Raw genomic sequence first — 18,909 nt, 5'->3', positions numbered from 1 at the left:
TACTCCCTTATGACTGGTGTCAGTGCTATAAAGTGAAGCATCAGCTTCAGCTTTTCCCCCTGTCGTTTATTCCAAACGTCACTGATGTCACTGCAGCTGCCCCCTCACGTCACTAGCTCCGCCCTTGCGCCATAGCTCGTGACCTGAAGAGAAGATGAGTCGTTTTGAGGGGGAGGGGAGGTTAACGTTTTTGATTAAAGATTACGAGGGCACATGAATTAAAAAAAAATAATGAAGTGCACGGATAAATTATTTATAATAAACACTACAGTATTCCATTAAAAAATAAGAATTTTCAATTTCGATTTCATGGTGACTTTAAGCAGCCTCCTAAGGAATAGTTCGGGGAACACGCTTAGAACAGGTATACCTTTAGTTAAGACATACCTTTAGAGTCTTCGTAGTGCGCTAAGTGACAACGTTATCGGGAAACGCAGCCCTGTTTTGTTCCTGAATGAATCAGTGTTTTAAACGAATCGGTTGAATGAATGATTCAAACGACTAATAAAGACAGTCACTTGTCGCTACCTAGTGGCATAAAAATGTAAAAGAAAGAAAGAGTCACTGAAAACTTCACACCAGTATTGTTCAGACTGCGCAATGACAAACAGCGGAAAGTCATATTAAAAGTTGTTGCACTGTTATATCAGTTAAACTGTTTTTAAACATTTATAATGAACGTTTTATCATTGATAAAATTCGCTAAGTGTTTAATTACTACCAAAGACGTGGCCATGTTTGTTTACATTGGTAGAGCATAAGATTACTCGTGCAGCTCTTAGAATGATCACACATTGACTACGCTATGCATGCTTAAAAACATGGTATTTTTTGCTAGTGTTTCTATAAGATTTCATATTCTCAATTCTGTGTCAGTTGTTGCATTCCTAACAAAATTAGGTCCATGCATAAATATTAATCTTGATTGTCATCAGAAACGCGAGTTATCCGCCTCAGCGGTGCTCATCATGTTTACTAATGTGTGCCAGTTAGTCTCATGTCAACACAGCTAATTTATTGTGTTTTTAATGGGCTGGTCTCGCTGACAATTGAAGAGAGAGAGACTGCTAACATTAACTCATAAACAAACCAAACTTTGTCTTGGTCTTGAATAAACGGTACGGCTCAGTCTGACAGCGGCAGTAATTACCCATCTTTGTTGGTGTAATGAGTCTCATGTGTACATTAGGTTTCTTCTGGCACCTCCACAGTGCTTTAAAGCACTGCCTCGCCAAAAGTCATCCATCATGGAGAGAGAGGTCAGGACTTGAGTCTATAAATCTGCCATTTGCTAATTTACCCAGCCTCATTCCCATTGTTGCCTCTATGTCGATGTGGTTTGGTGTGGTGATGTAGGCCAGCGGGTCTCGCCAGTGTATTAACTAATGAGGGCTAAACAGACACCCGCCCAGCGGGCAGGAAAGGGTTGCTTTTGGCAATGAGATGTCTGAGCAGGATAATGTGAAGGGATGAAGCTGGGATCAAACTTTAGTCAAGCGCAAATGCCGTGTCCAGGCTCTCTGCAGTGACCTTTGCATTGCTCGCCCTAAGCGTGTTCAACAGAGCAACAGTGTCAAGAAAGCTGAGAAACACTTGATCAGGCCTAACAGATCTGAGTCAATATGACATTTCTGTCATTACTTGAAATGAGATCCTCAAATATGTGTTTATGTCTTTTGCAAATCTTATGTGGTGGAATCTTGTTACATTGTATTCATAGACGAAAGAGTTACTTGATTATTGTAGTTTTCAGACTTTGGTTGCTCTTTCATAAATTTTGAGACTTACTGAAGTCTCAGTTATTATTGTCTCAGATGTTTCTCCTAAAACTTCTTAGGAAAGGCAGAAATTGGATGTATTTATTTTATATTAGTAAATATTATTTTATAAATATTATTAGATATTAAAAAAAAAAATCTATATGTTTTAAAAAGTAATTAATTTTTTTAATTTAACTTAATTTTAATTGCAGGTATCTTGGCAAATGTGAGCACAGTTTGAGGCATTGTTGGGCTCTTTTGCTCAAAAGAATAAATGGACATGAAATTTGCTCATAAATGTCTATTTGCTCTCCAATTAATCTAATAGTTTCCATCTATGAGAACAAATTGAGATATTAAAGAGAAAAAAATCCTGGTAATGATATATACATATGACATATATATCTATGAAATAAACAAATGAAAAAAATATTGATACAGTAGGAGTATAACGTTCGCTCAAATAATTATGTCTTAGAAGTAACTGGTGAGAAATGCTCATATTATATCATTAAATATTATATTATACATGTTATTATATTAGACAATTAAAAAATCACACACACACACATAAATATATATATAATGTAATATCTATGAGAACAAATTGAGATATTAAAGTGATCACATTTGTAATTAAAAACAATTCTGGTAATGATATATACATGTATATATTAATGAAAGAAACAAACAAATGAGACAATCATTGATACAGTAAGAGTATAGTGTTATATCTTGAATAATTTTGTTTTAGAAGTAATTGACTTCTAAGTCAAGAAAGTCAGAAATGACTTCTAAGTCAGAAATGCTTATATAATTAAATATGATATTATAGATGGTAATATATTAGACAAATTTTATTGAGATCTTTGACTTTTAATTTATTTTTATTTTTTAATTTAACTTAATCTTGCACATTTGAGACATTGTTGGGCAAGCATGAAATTTGCTCATAAAAGTCTCTGTTTGCTCTCCAATTAATCTCATTTCCTTCTAGAACAAATTGGAACATTAAAGGAATCATTTGTAATTTTCTGGTAATGATATATATATACCATGCAACTGACTGATTACCGTATTAATGTGCCATGCATTTACATAATAGTTCAAAGAATAACATGGATCATGCCCAAAAAACATGGTAGTATTTTTGTTATAAGTGATGTTTTTGTTTAGAAGTGCAGGCTAAAAAACAGTGCATTGTGTGCCATGCATTTACATAATAGTTCAAAGAATAACATGGATCATGCCCAAAAACATGGTAGTATTTTTGTTATAAGTGATGTTTTTGTTTAGAAGTGCAGGCTAAAAAACAGTGCATTACTTTTGTTGCTGTGAGATGGTGCAACATAAAACAGACTCTTCTAATAGTAAATATAAGCTTCAGATCATTTATTGTATTGGCTGCTTGCTGAAATAAAGCAATGTGAATACATCTAGCAATATAATTTAGCCAATATAAGCTCATTTTATGCATAATATCGAATAGAAAACAACCGTGTTATTTGAACAAACACTACGGTTGAAAATCACTTTGAACCGTGGCACAGCAGTGGTGGTTTTGCCTCATTTCCAGGTGGTGGAAATGCCCAGTGCCCAGAGCAGTGTGAGTGTGTTTGCTCTCTCTGTGTCTTGGCTGTGAAATATACAGATAAAATGTGGTTTTCTGGCTTACATCTCATGGGAGCATGTTCACTCACCTGCTTGAGAGAAACCCGGTGAAAAACATCGACCTTGATAGGGCATCAGCGTCACAGACAGCAGCGTAGCGAGCCAACCGTTTGACTTCTTGTTTCTGAGTGTATGCGGGTGTTCGTGGGAAGATTAGATTCATTCCTAAAGGAAACATTAACTGCATATGGTTAGTCAGCTCCTCATGCCAGCAAGGTTTATATCACAGTGTGTTTTTATGTGCAGTTGCATTTATCAAATACCAGCGCTTGATGCTTTCAATTTTCCCATGGGTCACATGTGTTGAAATAAGTTTCAATATTTAGGAGCGCATTAAAAACTGCAATGAAAATTGATCAAATAATGGTTCCTTTAAAAATAATACAAGGAGACATTTACAAGCAAAAATTAATTTATTCAAATACAAAAAGTACACTAGGTTTTTAAATATTTCTGCTTCAAACTGTATTTATGTAATTATTTATAGGCATGCCTTAAACTGTATAAATTATATATACTGTAATAAACAAATTATTGTGCTGTTACTAGTAAAAGTATTGGTACAATAATTATACTAGCAGCCCAGACAGAAGAGTTTATGTTGAATTAAATGCCCAATACAGTTGAATAATTAGGGGAAAATTGAAAATTGAATGCACAATGCAAGACTTTTAATTATAAACAAGCCAAAAATACACAGTTATTTTGAAATGTATATGCTTAGCTATTGCTTGTTATAACAATATAAACACCATAAAGTAAACATTGTCATATTCATCAATCATAAATAATATATTGGCATAAATGCACGATATACATTGTTTGCAAACTGCTCTGAAACCAAGACTATAAAACGCGCAACAGTGCAATGTTTTTACTTTGAGACATGCAGTGATCATATGTATTTAGTTAAATCATAGCGTTTTGAAGTTTAATAATCACATTAGGTTGTATTGGGATTCCTGATTTTCTATTCTCAAAATTTAAGACCTCCTGAAATGATAAGACATTTGTTTACTATTTAAGATATTTATGACCTTAAATTTCATAAAACTTTATGACCTTAAATTTCATAAAACTGCATTTTTTAAACTGAAAGACAGTTAGCGGAAGCTAGAGATTCTGGTTTATAAAGTTTTAAATATGGATATTTTTCTTACAAAAACACATCGCTTTGTTTCAGAAGGCCTTTATTAACCCCCTAGAGCCATGTGGAGCACTTTTTATGATGGATGGATGCACTTTTTTGGACTTCAAAGTCTCTTTAAAGGGATAGTTCACCCAAAAATTAAAGTTCTATCATCATTTACTCACCATTAAGTTGTTCCAAACCTGTATGAGCTTCTTCCTTCTGCTGAACACAAAAGAAAACATTCTGAAGAATGTTGGTAACCAAACAGTTGACGGTACCCATTGACTTCCATAGTATGGAAAAAAATATTATGGAAGTCAATGGCTACCGGTAACTGTTTGGTTCCCAACATTCTTCAAAATATCTTCCATTGCATTCAACAGCAGAAAGAAACTCATACAGGTTTGTAGCAACATGTGGGTGAGTAAATGATGACAGAACTTTCATTTTTGGGTGAACTATCCCTTTAAGGACTAGCGCACATGCTTCTCAATACGTTTTACAATACACGTCTATTTATAGTCGCAAATGTGAGTGAAACGCTTGCACTGTTGAGCCCTGAATACAGTTCCACGGTTACTGCCAGAACGTTTTTCTGTAATTTCATCTGGATCTTAGTTGCTCAGTAAAAAATTGAAACCCTTTGAGTTGCTGTTGCACCAGGGTCTCGCAGAAATGAATAGCTTTTGTGGCGGTCCAACGGTCTGGCCATTATGATGGTGATAAGTACATGAGCTCCCAGTCCACTGTGACCGGTGGAGACCACAATAAACTGTTTTACAGCAACAGCCAAGTTATAGTTACAATTGCAGCATTTTATCAAAGAAAAGGTTAAAGATGTCAGCCAGCGAAAAACGCAGAAGGTTAGTCGGCCAGGATAGTTCACTAATGGATGAAGACATGCCGAGATGTTCTGTTGCCCACATTTAGAGTTAATAAATGCCCTTTGTAATGGCACACACATATATGAAGCAAAATATGAGTCAGCCATGCATAATGCAGTTTGAACAATGACAATTAATGGTTTTATTTTAGACATTTCAGAGGGGAAATCATGGGGTTGTGAAATTAAATGTGTGAAGTAGAGCTCACTCAGCATGTAGAAACGTGCACAGAACGGCCGTGGATGAATTAGCTTCAGGATGGGAGATCTCATTGCATTATGTTCTGTTGAAATAAACCTCTGCAAACTCCAAGACTGAGTTAATGCAGTAGGCAATTTACAAAACATATGTCTTGTTACTTTTTTTGGAGCTTATCCATGGCTTCTTAACCGAATGCTTTCAGATGTAATAGTTTAATGCTTGTGCTATTCCTGCAGATAATGCTCGTAAACTAGCAAACTGTCTCGGAGCTGAATAGTTTGGAAGCAATCATGCACTAACATTATGAATCTAAAGGCTGGTCATGTTGTTGGAAGCCCGCTGTTTTCATTGAACCGTATTGACTGTGTGCTTTGTGTGTTCGGAATCTCTCTCTCAGAGAACGAGGAAGAAAAAGACGAGGATCACAATGGAGGAGACGTCAATTGCTTTAGATTGTTTTGCTGTCAATGTTAGCCACTAAATGCAATTACCAGAATTCAATATTTCTTTTCAAAATCCTGAAGAAAAGCTAAAACCATTACAACTGGGGGATTGATGTGTTCTCTAGAGACAGCAGCAATGCATTACTAACGAAGTATTTTCGGATTTGTTCGTTTTCACATAAAGTGGCCAAAATATCTTATAGAGCAGCTGTTTTAAACTGCATCAAACACTGAAAATTTTCATGATTTATTTGAATTTATAGTACTATAAATATAATAGCAATATTATATGGTTAGTTGCATTTATTTAGTTGCATTAACTAACAGACCTCCATCTGAAATCAGACCAACGCAACTAAATTCGGAAGAAAAAAACCCCAGCTTGACAGATGACTTACTTTGAATGAAACTGAGTCTTGATTTTTCTGTTTTTAACTTGATACAACGTTCATGGTGGGGCATTTTAAAAATGACACTCTGTAGCAGCAGGAGATGAAATTAAAGAAACGACTTTTTAGAGAAGCTTTTACTGTGCAAACTGCCTTAATGGTGAAAGCGCAGCACGCTGCCTGCATGCTAATTAGAGTTTGAATGCTAAAAAGAGCAAAAATATATTAAAGAAAAAATCTAGATAACCGAATCAAACTTGCTAATCGATTAGTTGTACCGTTGTACCTTACTAATTCTTTGTTTTACTCCAGCAGCTGTAGGACTCTGGCTGGGCCTGAGGGCCAAAACCTTGTAATAAAGAAAGGAAGAAAAGAAAAACATCAGCCTTTAACCAGCGCCTGCAAAGACTCCCCTGCCTCCTTCCCCATGGCTTGACCTCCATGCTGTGCTGTGCTGAAGATCTTTCCCTGGAGGTAAGCTGAAAATACCCAGGCCTCTAGCTGGAGCTTGACAAATCGACTCCTTTGCTGAGTAGGTGATCTTAAAGGAATAGTTCATCAAAAAAACGAACGTTCTGTCATCATATACTCACCCTCGTGTCATTCCAAACCGGCATGACTTTCGTTCTTCCGAGTTTTGAGTGCTACAGTTGCTACTTTATGGGATTTTTATGGTGCTTTTTTGTCCTTATTGAAGCGTGACAGCCACTATAACTGTTTGTTGGGTGGAAAAGAGCAGTGTCTGCATCTCCTTTGGTGTTTCACTGACAGTGACGGTGATTTGGAATTTTAATTTTGAGTGGACTGTTCCTTTAAGAACATTTTAGCCAAATTAAAATTTGCTGTCATGCTATTAGACAACATATTAAGCTCTATTTCTTGTACTAACGAGAAGAACGCTGTGTTTCACTGTGGACATTGCAATGCAGGAAACGTCAGGAATTGTTAGCGACATCTCCCAGAAGGCTCAAAGAATTGTTGCGAGACAGCAAACCGATGAGGTGCCTGTATTAAAATAATGTTGCGGATGAAAAAAAAAAACCCCACCATACTGCACTGGCCTGTTAGCATGCAAATCACATCTCATTTTCACAGAACGGCAAAGCGAGTGAGTCAGTGTGAAACTGTATATGAGCTGAATGCCAGGCATGTTACTGAGAGAAAGCAAAGCATAGAAACAACACATAGTAAATTATGTAGTCACGGTAAAGAACACCCAACAACTTTTCTATTTTTGGTCGCAAGCCTCTGCAATTGCAATTTAATGAGCTCTGAATGTATACGAATGACCTTGGTATTGATTTTTTTTTTTACAGCATATGGTCTTGTTTTTAATAAACCAGTACTGTAATAATACATGGTAATAGTTTTATAAAATACAAAGTGCTAGTGTTTAAAGGAGTATCTCATGATTATGGGTTATAGAAAAAAATATTAAATTATATTTTGCATTAACAAAACTAAACCCATTATTTGTACAAGTTTTGTGACTTTATTTTCATCACAGTTAAGCATAGGTTCCCACTCTTACTATTGTAATGTGAGAAATAATAAGAAAGAAAAAATAATAATTCAAATAATTTACTTAGAGTAATAAGAATATAATGAGAATCACCATTAAACATAATAAGAATTACTGAATGCATTACGGTAATGAGAATTTATGTGCTTCATAATGTCACAATGCAAAATGTCCTAATTTTTTGGGGTGAATATGACTTAAACATGTTTTGTGACATTGTTATGACTTTATTAGGGTGCTAAAAGTTTTTTATTTGGGTAATTTTTAAAACAAACCTTATGTTTCTAGTTTTATGTTATACTGTGTCTTTTATGATCGTTTGTGGTGTAATTTTTTATTTATTAGTTTCTATTGCCAAAAAGTGCCTCGGAGACTGCCTTAGGCCACTATGAAAGCAGATTCAAGCTTCATTGAATTAATAAAAATGCAATAGAATGTTTTTTTTAAAACAATCTACATTCTAATAAACTATTCTTTACAAATTAAATTATTAAAAATGATTACTTTTATAATCTAATGAGAATTACCATTAAAAAAATACAAATTTCAAAATAAATGAAATTAAAATGTCTGAATGCATTATGGTAATGCGAATTTAGGGAGAAATGTGCTTCGTAATGTCACAAAGCAAAATATCCTAAATTTTTTTGAGGTGAAAAATGACCTGTTTTGCGACATTGTTATGGCTTTATTAGAGCGCTAAAAGTTTCTTATTCGTGAAGAAACTAATTTCATCAGCTAGCATATTCTGTGTCTTTTGTCATTGTTTGTGACATGTTATGTTGGTTTATTAGATTCTATAGCCAAAAAGTGCTTTAGTGACTGCCTTAGGCCACTATGAAAGCAGATTCGAGCTGCATCGAATCAATAAAATCATAATGAATATTTTTTAAATGTTCTGCATTATAATAAACTATTGAGCGTCCTTCTGCGCATTCCTCTGCCGTGTCTTTGATAGATGACAATGAGAGTGATTTCATTAGCCACACGTTAAACTTATTGGCTTTTCTCGGCCTGTATGAAGGAAGCTGCAGATGGCACGTGAGTGGAAAGACCTGTAGACCTCATAGAGATGTTTATTAGGGAACACTCGTTCTTGCCACGGCAATGAATTATTCATAAAGCCGCTCTCTGAAGGCCTTGTGTATTCTGCCAGGACTTTCTTAGCTGGAATCGATCCGTGGTGGAAATTCTGAGCGATCCGCGACGTCTCCTCCAGCTCAGAGGTTTTAAAGGGGCATGTAGCTCATTTTGACAGATGGCACTCAAGAGGTACTCACCATTGCTGCTTTGGAGACACATATCCTCTCCGTTATGAGCCTCAGATTGCTATTTCCTCTTAAGTGCACTCCATGTGAGGACAAGGTTCATCACTGAGATGGCTTTTTGTCAATTTTTGATGTATAATGGGGAATTTGGAATCCAAGGGCTTGCCAGTATATCTCGCTTATGAAGGTATCTTATGCCACATGTCACTTATGGAGAAATGTTCCAACATTTTACCATTCAAGCACTCTTAGAGCAAAAACATGCTGATTAAAGTGGGGAAAAATAGCCAGGCTGTCCTTGCGTTCGGAATACCGACAAAATATAGTGCAAACCATGGAAGCTTGTTTCTGCCACTAGATTTAAAAAAAGGTAATAGCAACATTTTATCTCACAATTCTGACTTTTTTTTCTTGCATTTCTGAGATATACAAGTGTAATTCTGAGGAAAAAAGTCAGAATTGTGAGATAGAAAAAAAATCTGTGGCTGAAAAAAATTTGAATTCTGACTGAATTCATAAAAACTCAGAATTCTGAAAAAAGAAGTCAGAATTGCGAGATATAAACTCAGAATTGTGCGATATGAAATTGCAATTCTGATTAGAAAAATCAGAATTGTGAGATATAAATTTGTAATTGCGAGAAAAAAAGTTGGAATTGTGAGATCACAATCAAGTCACAGTTACCTTTTTTATTTTTTATTCTGTGGTGGAAACAAAAAAAAATGCAGTTGCGAGATATAAACTCAAAATTCTGAGAAAATAAGTAAAAATTGCGAGATTTAAAATCAGAATTGTGAAATATAAACTCAGATTTTTAGATACAAACTTGCAATTGCGAGAATAAAAGTCATAATTGTGAGATAAAAAGTCGCAGTTACCTTTTTTATTTTTTATTATGTGGCGGAAACAAAAAAAAGCAATTGCGAGATATAAACTCAGAATTCTGAGAAAATAAGTCAGAATTGCAAGATATAAACTCAGAATTGCAAGATATAAACTTGCAATTGCGAGAAAAAAGTCAGAATTGTGAGATAAAAAACCATTAAAATTTTTTTACTCTGTGGCAGAAACAAAAACTATAGAATTGTGAGATGTAAACTCCGATTTAAAGGGCTCATATGATGTTGCTAAAAAGAACATTATTTTGTGTATTTGGTGTAATGAAATGTGTTTATGCGGTTTAAGGTTAAAAAAACACATTATTTTCCACATACTGTACATTATTGTTTCTCCTCTATGCCCCGCCTTTCTGAAATCTTAACTTTTATAAAGAATATCTCTTTGGATTTAAGACTTTAGTCTTTGCAACTTTACAGATCTTCTTTATGCACCAAGAGCTTGTAACACTCCAAAGAGAAAGGAAATATTGAAATCGCATCATATGACCCCTTTAAGACATATTAACTCAGAATTGTTACATACAAACTCAGAACTGCGCGATAAACTTATAAACTTGCAATTTTATGTAAACTTCCAATTGTGATTAGAAAAGTCAAAATTGTGAGATATAAACTTGTAATTGCAAGAAAAAAAGTCGGAATTGTGAGATGAAAAGTCACAGTTACCTTTTTTTATATTTTTATGTGTCAGAAACAAAAGAAAATGCAATTGCGAGATATAAACTCAGAATTCTGAGAAAAATAAGTCAGATTTTTGAGTTATAAACTCGCAATTCTGTGAAGAAATGTCAGAATTGCAAGATATAAACTTGCAATTGCGAGAAAAAAGACAGAATTGTGAGATAAAAAGCACATTTATTATGTGGCAGGAAAAAAAACTGAATTGTGAGATGTAAACTCTAAATTGTGATATAAACAATTGTTGCAATTACATTACATTTTTTTTATCCCATGCAGAAACAAGCTTCCACAGAAAACTGCCAGATAGAGCTGTAATCCCTCCATACTTGCCCCGCTGAGTGGATTCAGACTGTGCAAATTATGAGATTGTTCTGATTAAATGTGCTCCGCTGGTTGTGATTTTAATTTGAGCTACTCTGGGAGATGGAATAGCAGAAGTGATTTCTCTGTGAAGCAATCTTCAGGACGGTTTTAATCCTAGCGCTCACTAGTACTTCTAAGCAGCATTTTAATTCTAAACAACAACAGCACTGTGGTCAGCTACTGCTGTGTGATTCTTTTTGCAATATGAATTATTAAGACGTTTATAAAATAGCACTGGAATAACACAGCAGGAAATGCCTCCAGTGATTTATTCATCCAGTACAAATCATTGTGTACCAGAAAATGTGTTGCTGGGTGAATCTCACAAACAGCATGTCTGAGTCATATTTCATCCCAAAATCAAAGGAAATATTTATATTTTTTATGATAAAATGTGATCTAGATGTGTTTTTGAAAGATTCAGCCTTCTGTGTCGTTCAGAGGACGACACTGTATTATTATTAGTATGATTCAATTATTATCCTGAACTTTAGAGATGCAATTCACCGTGGTTTGACATCCATAACAAAGATATTATTATCACTTGTTGGTTTAATAACATTAGCACCAGCCTTGACCATAGGGTTTGTTTGAATGCCATATTCTTATTGCACAATGAAGCGTTCAAGCAGACCGTGTACAGCAAACCAGAAATTGCTGTACATGTTCAGAAACCATCTCAAACAGGCTGATATATTGTTTGACAATAACTCCCACTGAATTATTTAGTAGGCCTCCGAGCAACTTGAAATGCCACATTTGCATTCGTATTCCGAAATAGTTATTGCTTTCTGGTTGGTTAATCTTTTCTGCCACCCGCATGTTAGCAAAGGAGTGACAAAATAAAAATGTAACACTTTTAGGAGTTTTAGAAAAAGCTTTTTACACCCAATATCAAAGCGCATCCTCCTCTTTGGCTTTGCACGTCCAGATGCTGTTGTTATTTTTCAAAACAAATTAGCTGTGAAGAGTTTTGATTACATTTCTGCACATCCAAATGCGCTTTCACGCAAGGCAAAGTTGTGTATTTCTCTCGCACTGCATGAACAAACCAATGATTAATTTCGAATGCATTTTCATTTATCTATAATGATTTTTTCTTTTCTTTGCAACATATGCAACTTTCATTGCAAACACCATTTATCATTGAAGGTCAGTAACATTTAGCTTGAGCTAATGCAACTTGTTCTCATTACATTATGATCGGTTTTCTTTTTCATGTTTGCTCTCTAAGGGCTGTTTCTCTGACCTTAGCACATGGATTTCAAGACTTCAAATGAAGAGGTAAGTATTGCTTTAAATGCCGCTGTTGAAACACTTTGTTATTTTAGATAAAGTAGTGTTCGCATACAACTTGTAACAGATCTATTTCAGTGTTATTTGTTGTACAAAACTCTATCCAAATAAATGCTCGCTGCAGTCGTGGAGGGAGGCAGGAGCACATCGATCAAATAAATGGATTTGTTGACTTTCCACCGGGGAACAAAGATGTTAGGTCAAAACAGATTGCTTTAATTCCTCTGTTTGCAGACTAGGAAACAGTTATTTAACAGACAACAGATTTACAGTTTCATTCTCTGAAATACTTTCAATTTTCCGATGATAATAAGGACTTAATGTAATGATTATAAAGAGGATCTGTTATAGAAAGTAAAAAGCGATATGCCACAAAATTAATCTAGCTATAAATAATTAAACTCTGTGAAGATATGGATTAAAGGGGTCATATGATGCTATTTTAAAGATCATTATTTGGTGTATTTGGTGTAACAGAATATGTTGACATGCTTTAATGTTCAAAAAACACATTATTTTTCAAATACGGTACATTATTGTAGTTCCTCTATGCCCAGCCTTTCTCAAACGCGTCGTTTTCTACAAAGCCCCTCCTTCCGACAAGCACATTCTGCTCTGATTGGCCAGCTGACCCAGTGCATTGTGATTGGACGAACACCGCAAGCACTCGTCGGAAATGTAACGCCCCTTACCATAATCGCGAGCTTCATCTTTCAAAATAAATGTAAAGACAGTTAATAATGTCATTAGTTTTACCATCAGTTCAAGCCCGAAAGGGGAACAGAGTCACGTGACAGACACAGTAATGATGCAGTACACAAGCCATGGTTAAGACAGCTGACTCCACTGTGATGTGACCCTGTCTCTCTCTCTCTCTCTCACACACACACACACACACACACACACACACACACGATGCGCAAAACTCCGCATTTGAACAGTCAATAGCAAATACTTAAACTATTAGGAAAACATACTTACAGTAGCTGATTCAGAATAAGTGCCAGATTGTCATAGCAAAGTCGGAATTTACCTTTTTTTTTTTTTTAGAAATAGCCTTTGCACAGCCAGCCTTGTAGGCTACTCTAAATTCGAACATCTGGGTTGTGCTGTTCTGTTGTAAATAAATCTTAACCAATGATTCCTCATTGCATCTACTTTCAGAAGGCCAAATAAAGTGCTTTTGCTTTCGCACAGAAACACACAGCGTCTCCCTGACATGGCTGTATCAACATTGCACTGCGGTTCCTGAAACCACGCCTTCTTTCTTTGCATGAACAGTTGGGCGGCATTACGCAAATATTTCCACATCGTGACGTAGACATGTGGGGGCGTGTTTGAATGAGGCGTTTTAGCCCGGTCTGGATCAGCCTTCTCTTTTAGATAGAATAAATCCTTTTGTGGGAGACTTTGAGCTTTGTAACTCTGCAGATCTTATACATGCACAAATAGCTACATAACACACTAAAGAAAAGGAAAAATAGAAATCGCATCATATGACCTCTTTAATGACTGAATAATCAATATTTGGCTATTTTGAGAGTGTCCTTTGCCATCATTATGCTAAATCCTATTTTATATTTAATGTATATATTTATTAGACGCTATTGGTCAACAGCACCTTCCAGTGGTCAGATATTTCAAAGCTGTATATCAGTTGCTTTTCTGGGTAACTGAAATGATGAGTTGATGTAAAGATGTTCAGTTGTTTGTTATTATTATCATCGTTATTGTTAATAGTTTATCAAGTGAAAGAAATGATATCTCATTAGTTTTATTATGCACTGTATAATAAGCAATTATAAACACATTTTAAACTAATACTAATTAGTATGACTATTAGAAGAATAGTTCACCCAAACATGAAAATTTGCTGAACATAGGACATCCAAGATGTAGATGAGTTTGTTTCTTCATCAGATTTGGAAAAATGTAGCATTGCATCACTTGCTCACCAATGGATCCTCTGCAGTGAATGGGTGCCTTCAGAATGAGAGTCCAAACAGCTGATAAAAACAACACAATAATCCACACCGCTCCAGTCCATCAGTTAACATCTCGTTAAGTGAAAATCTGCATTTTTGTAAGATACAATCCATCATTGAGATATTTAACTTTAAACCATTGCTTCTGGCCAAAATACCAGCCCATATTCTATAATAACGCTTCCTCCAGTGAAAAAGTCCATCTCCTGTTGTCTCTCACATCAAAATCCACCCAAATAATGGTTTAGAACTGTTTTCTGCTTGTAACCGGTGCTTGATCTGTGCACATATCTCTCCTGATTCAGACAAGATGATTATTTTTTACTGGAGAAAGCAATATTATGGATAGAGGACTCAGATTTTAGCTGGAAGCAACGGTTTGAAGTTAAAAAACGTCATGATGATGGATTCGTTTATTTATTATTTATTATTGCAAATTAAAATTTTTGGGTGAACTATTCCTGATTTCAGGGGAGGACCCGATTGCTCTCAACTTGAGCTCTCATTTCTAGAAGCGCAGCTGGTGAGATCTTGCATCTTAGTTGTGGATTATAGTGAAAATAACCTCAGAAGACTTTATTATTAAAATTACTTTAATATTACTGTAGTAATGTTCATTTTGTTTAATAGTGAAAGCTTTAATATCATATAAAGGCAAGATTGGAAAATAATATCAACTCAAATCAATATTTAAGTCCAGGCATTTGTTTATTCAGTGGTCTTGATCACCCGATCAGGATTTATTTTGCAATAATGACAGGCTGACTGTACTTTATATCCTATATATCAGTGTCTATCGGCTACTGAGAAATATTGATCGTCCACTAATCTGGATGTTCTTCTCGATATGTTTAAATTCAAGACATTCAGTGGGTCCTGCATTATAGTAATGCAGTTTGGGATGGGATACAAGGCTACTATGAATGCAGAGAGTGCAACTTTAATAGCTTTTGGGCTCAGAAACGGGGACACAGAAGAGCGGTTATGTGTGGAAGATTAATGAGCGCTCAGAGGAGGATAAGTCTTGTGTGTATAGACAGAAGTATTCCTATCTATTTACAAACACTGCTGTGCTTTTTAAACATGATGTGCAAGACCAGATTCAACATGCTGTGGTCAGAAAGAATTGCTTTTTTTTTTTTTTCATAACATTTTTGATTACATTTGTTAAGGAATATGGTAGGGTGTTTTTTAGAGCTTGTGGGTGTTTTAACTTTGCTGAAGCATCGATATGAGAATCATATTGGCTGCGCTTCTTCTTAATGTGAATTAATGCAATCTTCCTAGACGAACTATAGTAATTTCACTTCTGGAACGGCCATAGTCTATGTCTGAGCATGTTTTGACTGAAAATCTCAAGGGTACACTAAAAATGGCTGACACTTGATTGCCATGGCAACCAAGTTAAAATAAATTAAAACGAAGAAGAAAAAAAGTACCTGATGTTTTATATGGTTTTAATTTTAGTTCAGTTTCAGTTTTAACTGTAATAACCCTGAATGAGACATAGGCCATTTAATTATGCCAAAATTGCTGAAAAAAATAAACTTTTTCTGATGTTGTGGAAATGTTCATAACTTTCAAAAAATGATTGAGTTCCCATCTCTTGCATGTGTATTATGTACTGTTAGACATTAAACACTAAATTGGACACTAAACCAATGACAGTGTATGATGATGTGAAAAGAGATTATTTTCAAGTCCACAGGGCCGAAAGTGGGAATACTTGAAGAAACTCCCATTAATGAAGTGTTATTTAAAAACTGTTAAAGCGGAGCCATTTAAGTTCGCCCTCTCTGCTGTACTTTAAATGATTACTGTAGTACAAGAACGTTTCATTGCTCAAAATTACATCTTGCGAGGCAGTTTGAAGTTAAAGTGCTCACAGTGCCTTATGACTCTAATATAATTTTTCTCAAACATTTATCTACAGAAGTAAAGGCCTTAAGGTAAATACTGAATAAATATGGAGCCGATAAGCCGCATTTAAGCCTCTGACAGGCATTCTGTCAAGCTGCAATGTATTCATTCAAGAGCATCTGGACTTCATTATCCATTTGTTGAAGACATTTTGTCATATATTCAAAAAGCTTCATCAGTCATTATGACATTGTTTGGTGTGAAGATGTTTAATCCACCATCAGATAACTGATGAAGCCACTTGGATGAGAGGAGAGGCAAAACATCTTCCACAAATGAATAACCAAGTCCAGATGGTCTAGCAGTAATATTCTGCAATGACTTTGAATTTTCAGTTGTATCTCTGCCAGGCAAACGTGACTCTGCAAACACAAGCCTTTGCTATTTATCATACGATCAATTTCACAGCTAATCAACTTCATGTTGTCAAGTGAGGATTACAGATGTTTGTGTGACTCTGGCTGTTTCAGACAAAGACTGGGATTTATTTGCTTCAAGATGGTAGCGAGGAGCCTTTCAATATCCGTCTGCACCTGGCCAAAGATATTCTCACCATTCAAGAGCAAGACGTCATCTGTGTGTCTGGAGAACCGTTCTACTCGAGTGTGAGTTCGACAATCCATATTACATACCAGATTGATCCAGTCCTGGAAAATACAAAGCTATGACGTGAAACAGCTGGTCAACACATTCTGTTATCGTTTACATGTCAGGGACTGTATCTTCTACACGGAGAAAGTCAGTTTAGTCTGTTTCCTTCAACATGTTCTTAATGTGATAACATGACATGAACTGGTTTTAATCAGGTCAAAAATGTAATTAACAGTGGCTAAATCACCTGACTACAACATGAGTGAGTATGAAGACATAAATATTTTTTATTAAAATGTTTTATTAAGCAAATTCATATCAACATGAAAGCCAATTTTACCCTATTAATATTTTTGGTCTTATTGTGCAAGATTCATTCCTGCATATATATATATACATATCAGATATATACAGTATACAATACAATATAATATAATTTTATATAATCTTTTATATTTTTTTATATATAATAAAGATCACCATGTAAAGTCACCATGTATTTCTCAAAACATTTCATAACGATCGAAGTTATCGCTACAGGTCTATAATCATTATTCTCAGATGGGTGTGGTTTCTTAGGGAAAGTCCAAAGTGCAGGAACTGTGTGTAAATCCAGTGAACGTTGGAAAAGAGTACACCAAACTGGAGTAAGTTCTACTGCACAAGTTTTTAAAAGGCGGGCAGAGATCCCATCCAGACAGACCTTTAGATTTCTTTGTACACAACTGACGAAACAATAACTGCACTTTGGTACTGTCTACCTCCAGTCTAGTATCCCCATCATATACCAAAGAGTCTACAATTAGATTGCATTCATCCGAAAAATCCTGCGTTTCAAACCGAAGGTAAAAATCGTTCAGCTCATTTGCTTTAGCAAACTCATCCATTACACATATACGTGGTTTACTTGGTTCCATATTTGTAACAACTTTCATGGTGTTCCACATATTTTTAGAGTTCAGGGTAGTAAAATTACATTTACATTTAGTCATTTAGCAGACGCTTTTATCCAAAGCGACTTACAAATGAGGACAATAAAAGCAGTCAAAACTAACAAAAGAGCAACAATATATAAGTGCAAATGACAAGTCTCGGTTAGCCTAACGCAGTACACGTAGCAAGGTGTATATAAATATATATATATACACCTTCACACACACTGATGGCACAATAATACGCCGTTCACTTGCAGAACGCAAGCTTCTAGAGGGCACATAACTCTGAAGTAATGAATTTAGGTAAATGGGTGCAGAGCCAGTGGTGGTTTTGTAGGCAAATATTAATACCTTGAAAATTATACTCAATCATATCTTTCTGTCATCCCCTAGCTTGCCTTAACTGACAATTGAGCTCTTTTTGTATGATTTTCAACTCAACATAATCTTTGTTTTTAAATGCAGTTTTTTTTCCGATTACTGCAATCCTTCAGCTCTTTAGTTATATACGGCTTATTGTTCGGATATACGATAAGTTATAACATTCTTTTTAGTAAGTACATTTTCTCATCAATGTCCATGTTATTAAAAACATCCCAGTCTGTGCATAGGAAACAACCTTTTAGTCTTTCTATAGCATCATCTGACCACACTGTTACTTCTTTTACTACTGGTTTGCTACGTTTGAGCATGGTTTTATATGTAGGAATGAGGTAGATGGTATTGTGGTCAACATTGGCCAAAGGGGGTTTAGATCTGGCCTCATAAGCCTTTTTAATGTTCCCATAGCACTTGTCCAGGATTCTATCCTTCCGTGTGTCACATTTCACATATTGTTCAAAGAATAGATAGATAGATAGATAGATAGATAGATGCATCTTATTTAGCAATATAGATATTTTACTAAGCAAATTCATGTCATATTGATGTACATATTTATATATATATATATATATATATATATACTGT

At 35.2% G+C, this 18,909-nt stretch overlaps 1 protein-coding gene across 3 annotated transcripts in view; it reads left to right on the top strand.

The window, feature by feature from the left end:
• LOC107717311 (gamma-1-syntrophin-like) overlaps nt 1–18,909 on the top strand; it is a 50,004-nt gene that overhangs the window by 12,968 nt on the left and 18,127 nt on the right. For 2 of the 3 annotated variants that reach the window (XM_016524024.1, XM_016524016.1), the window contains exons 2-4: nt 6,793–6,954; nt 12,468–12,497; nt 16,885–17,019. In XM_016524024.1, the coding sequence (XP_016379510.1) occupies nt 6,922–6,954; nt 12,468–12,497; nt 16,885–17,019 (198 nt within the window). In that variant the 5' untranslated portion in view covers nt 6,793–6,921. Of the gene's footprint in view, nt 1–6,792; nt 6,955–12,447; nt 12,498–16,884; nt 17,020–18,909 lie in introns of all 3 variants that reach the window. The other variant, XM_016524029.1, reaches the window with a different exon arrangement.

The sequence above is a fragment of the Sinocyclocheilus rhinocerous genome, unplaced genomic scaffold (assembly GCF_001515625.1).
Source record: "Sinocyclocheilus rhinocerous isolate Xijiao unplaced genomic scaffold, SAMN03320098_v1.1 scaffold1694, whole genome shotgun sequence".
Taxonomy (NCBI): domain Eukaryota; kingdom Metazoa; phylum Chordata; class Actinopteri; order Cypriniformes; family Cyprinidae; genus Sinocyclocheilus; species Sinocyclocheilus rhinocerous.
The sequence above is the reverse complement of the archived record's forward strand: the minus strand, read 5'-3'. Positions and strand labels throughout refer to the sequence as shown.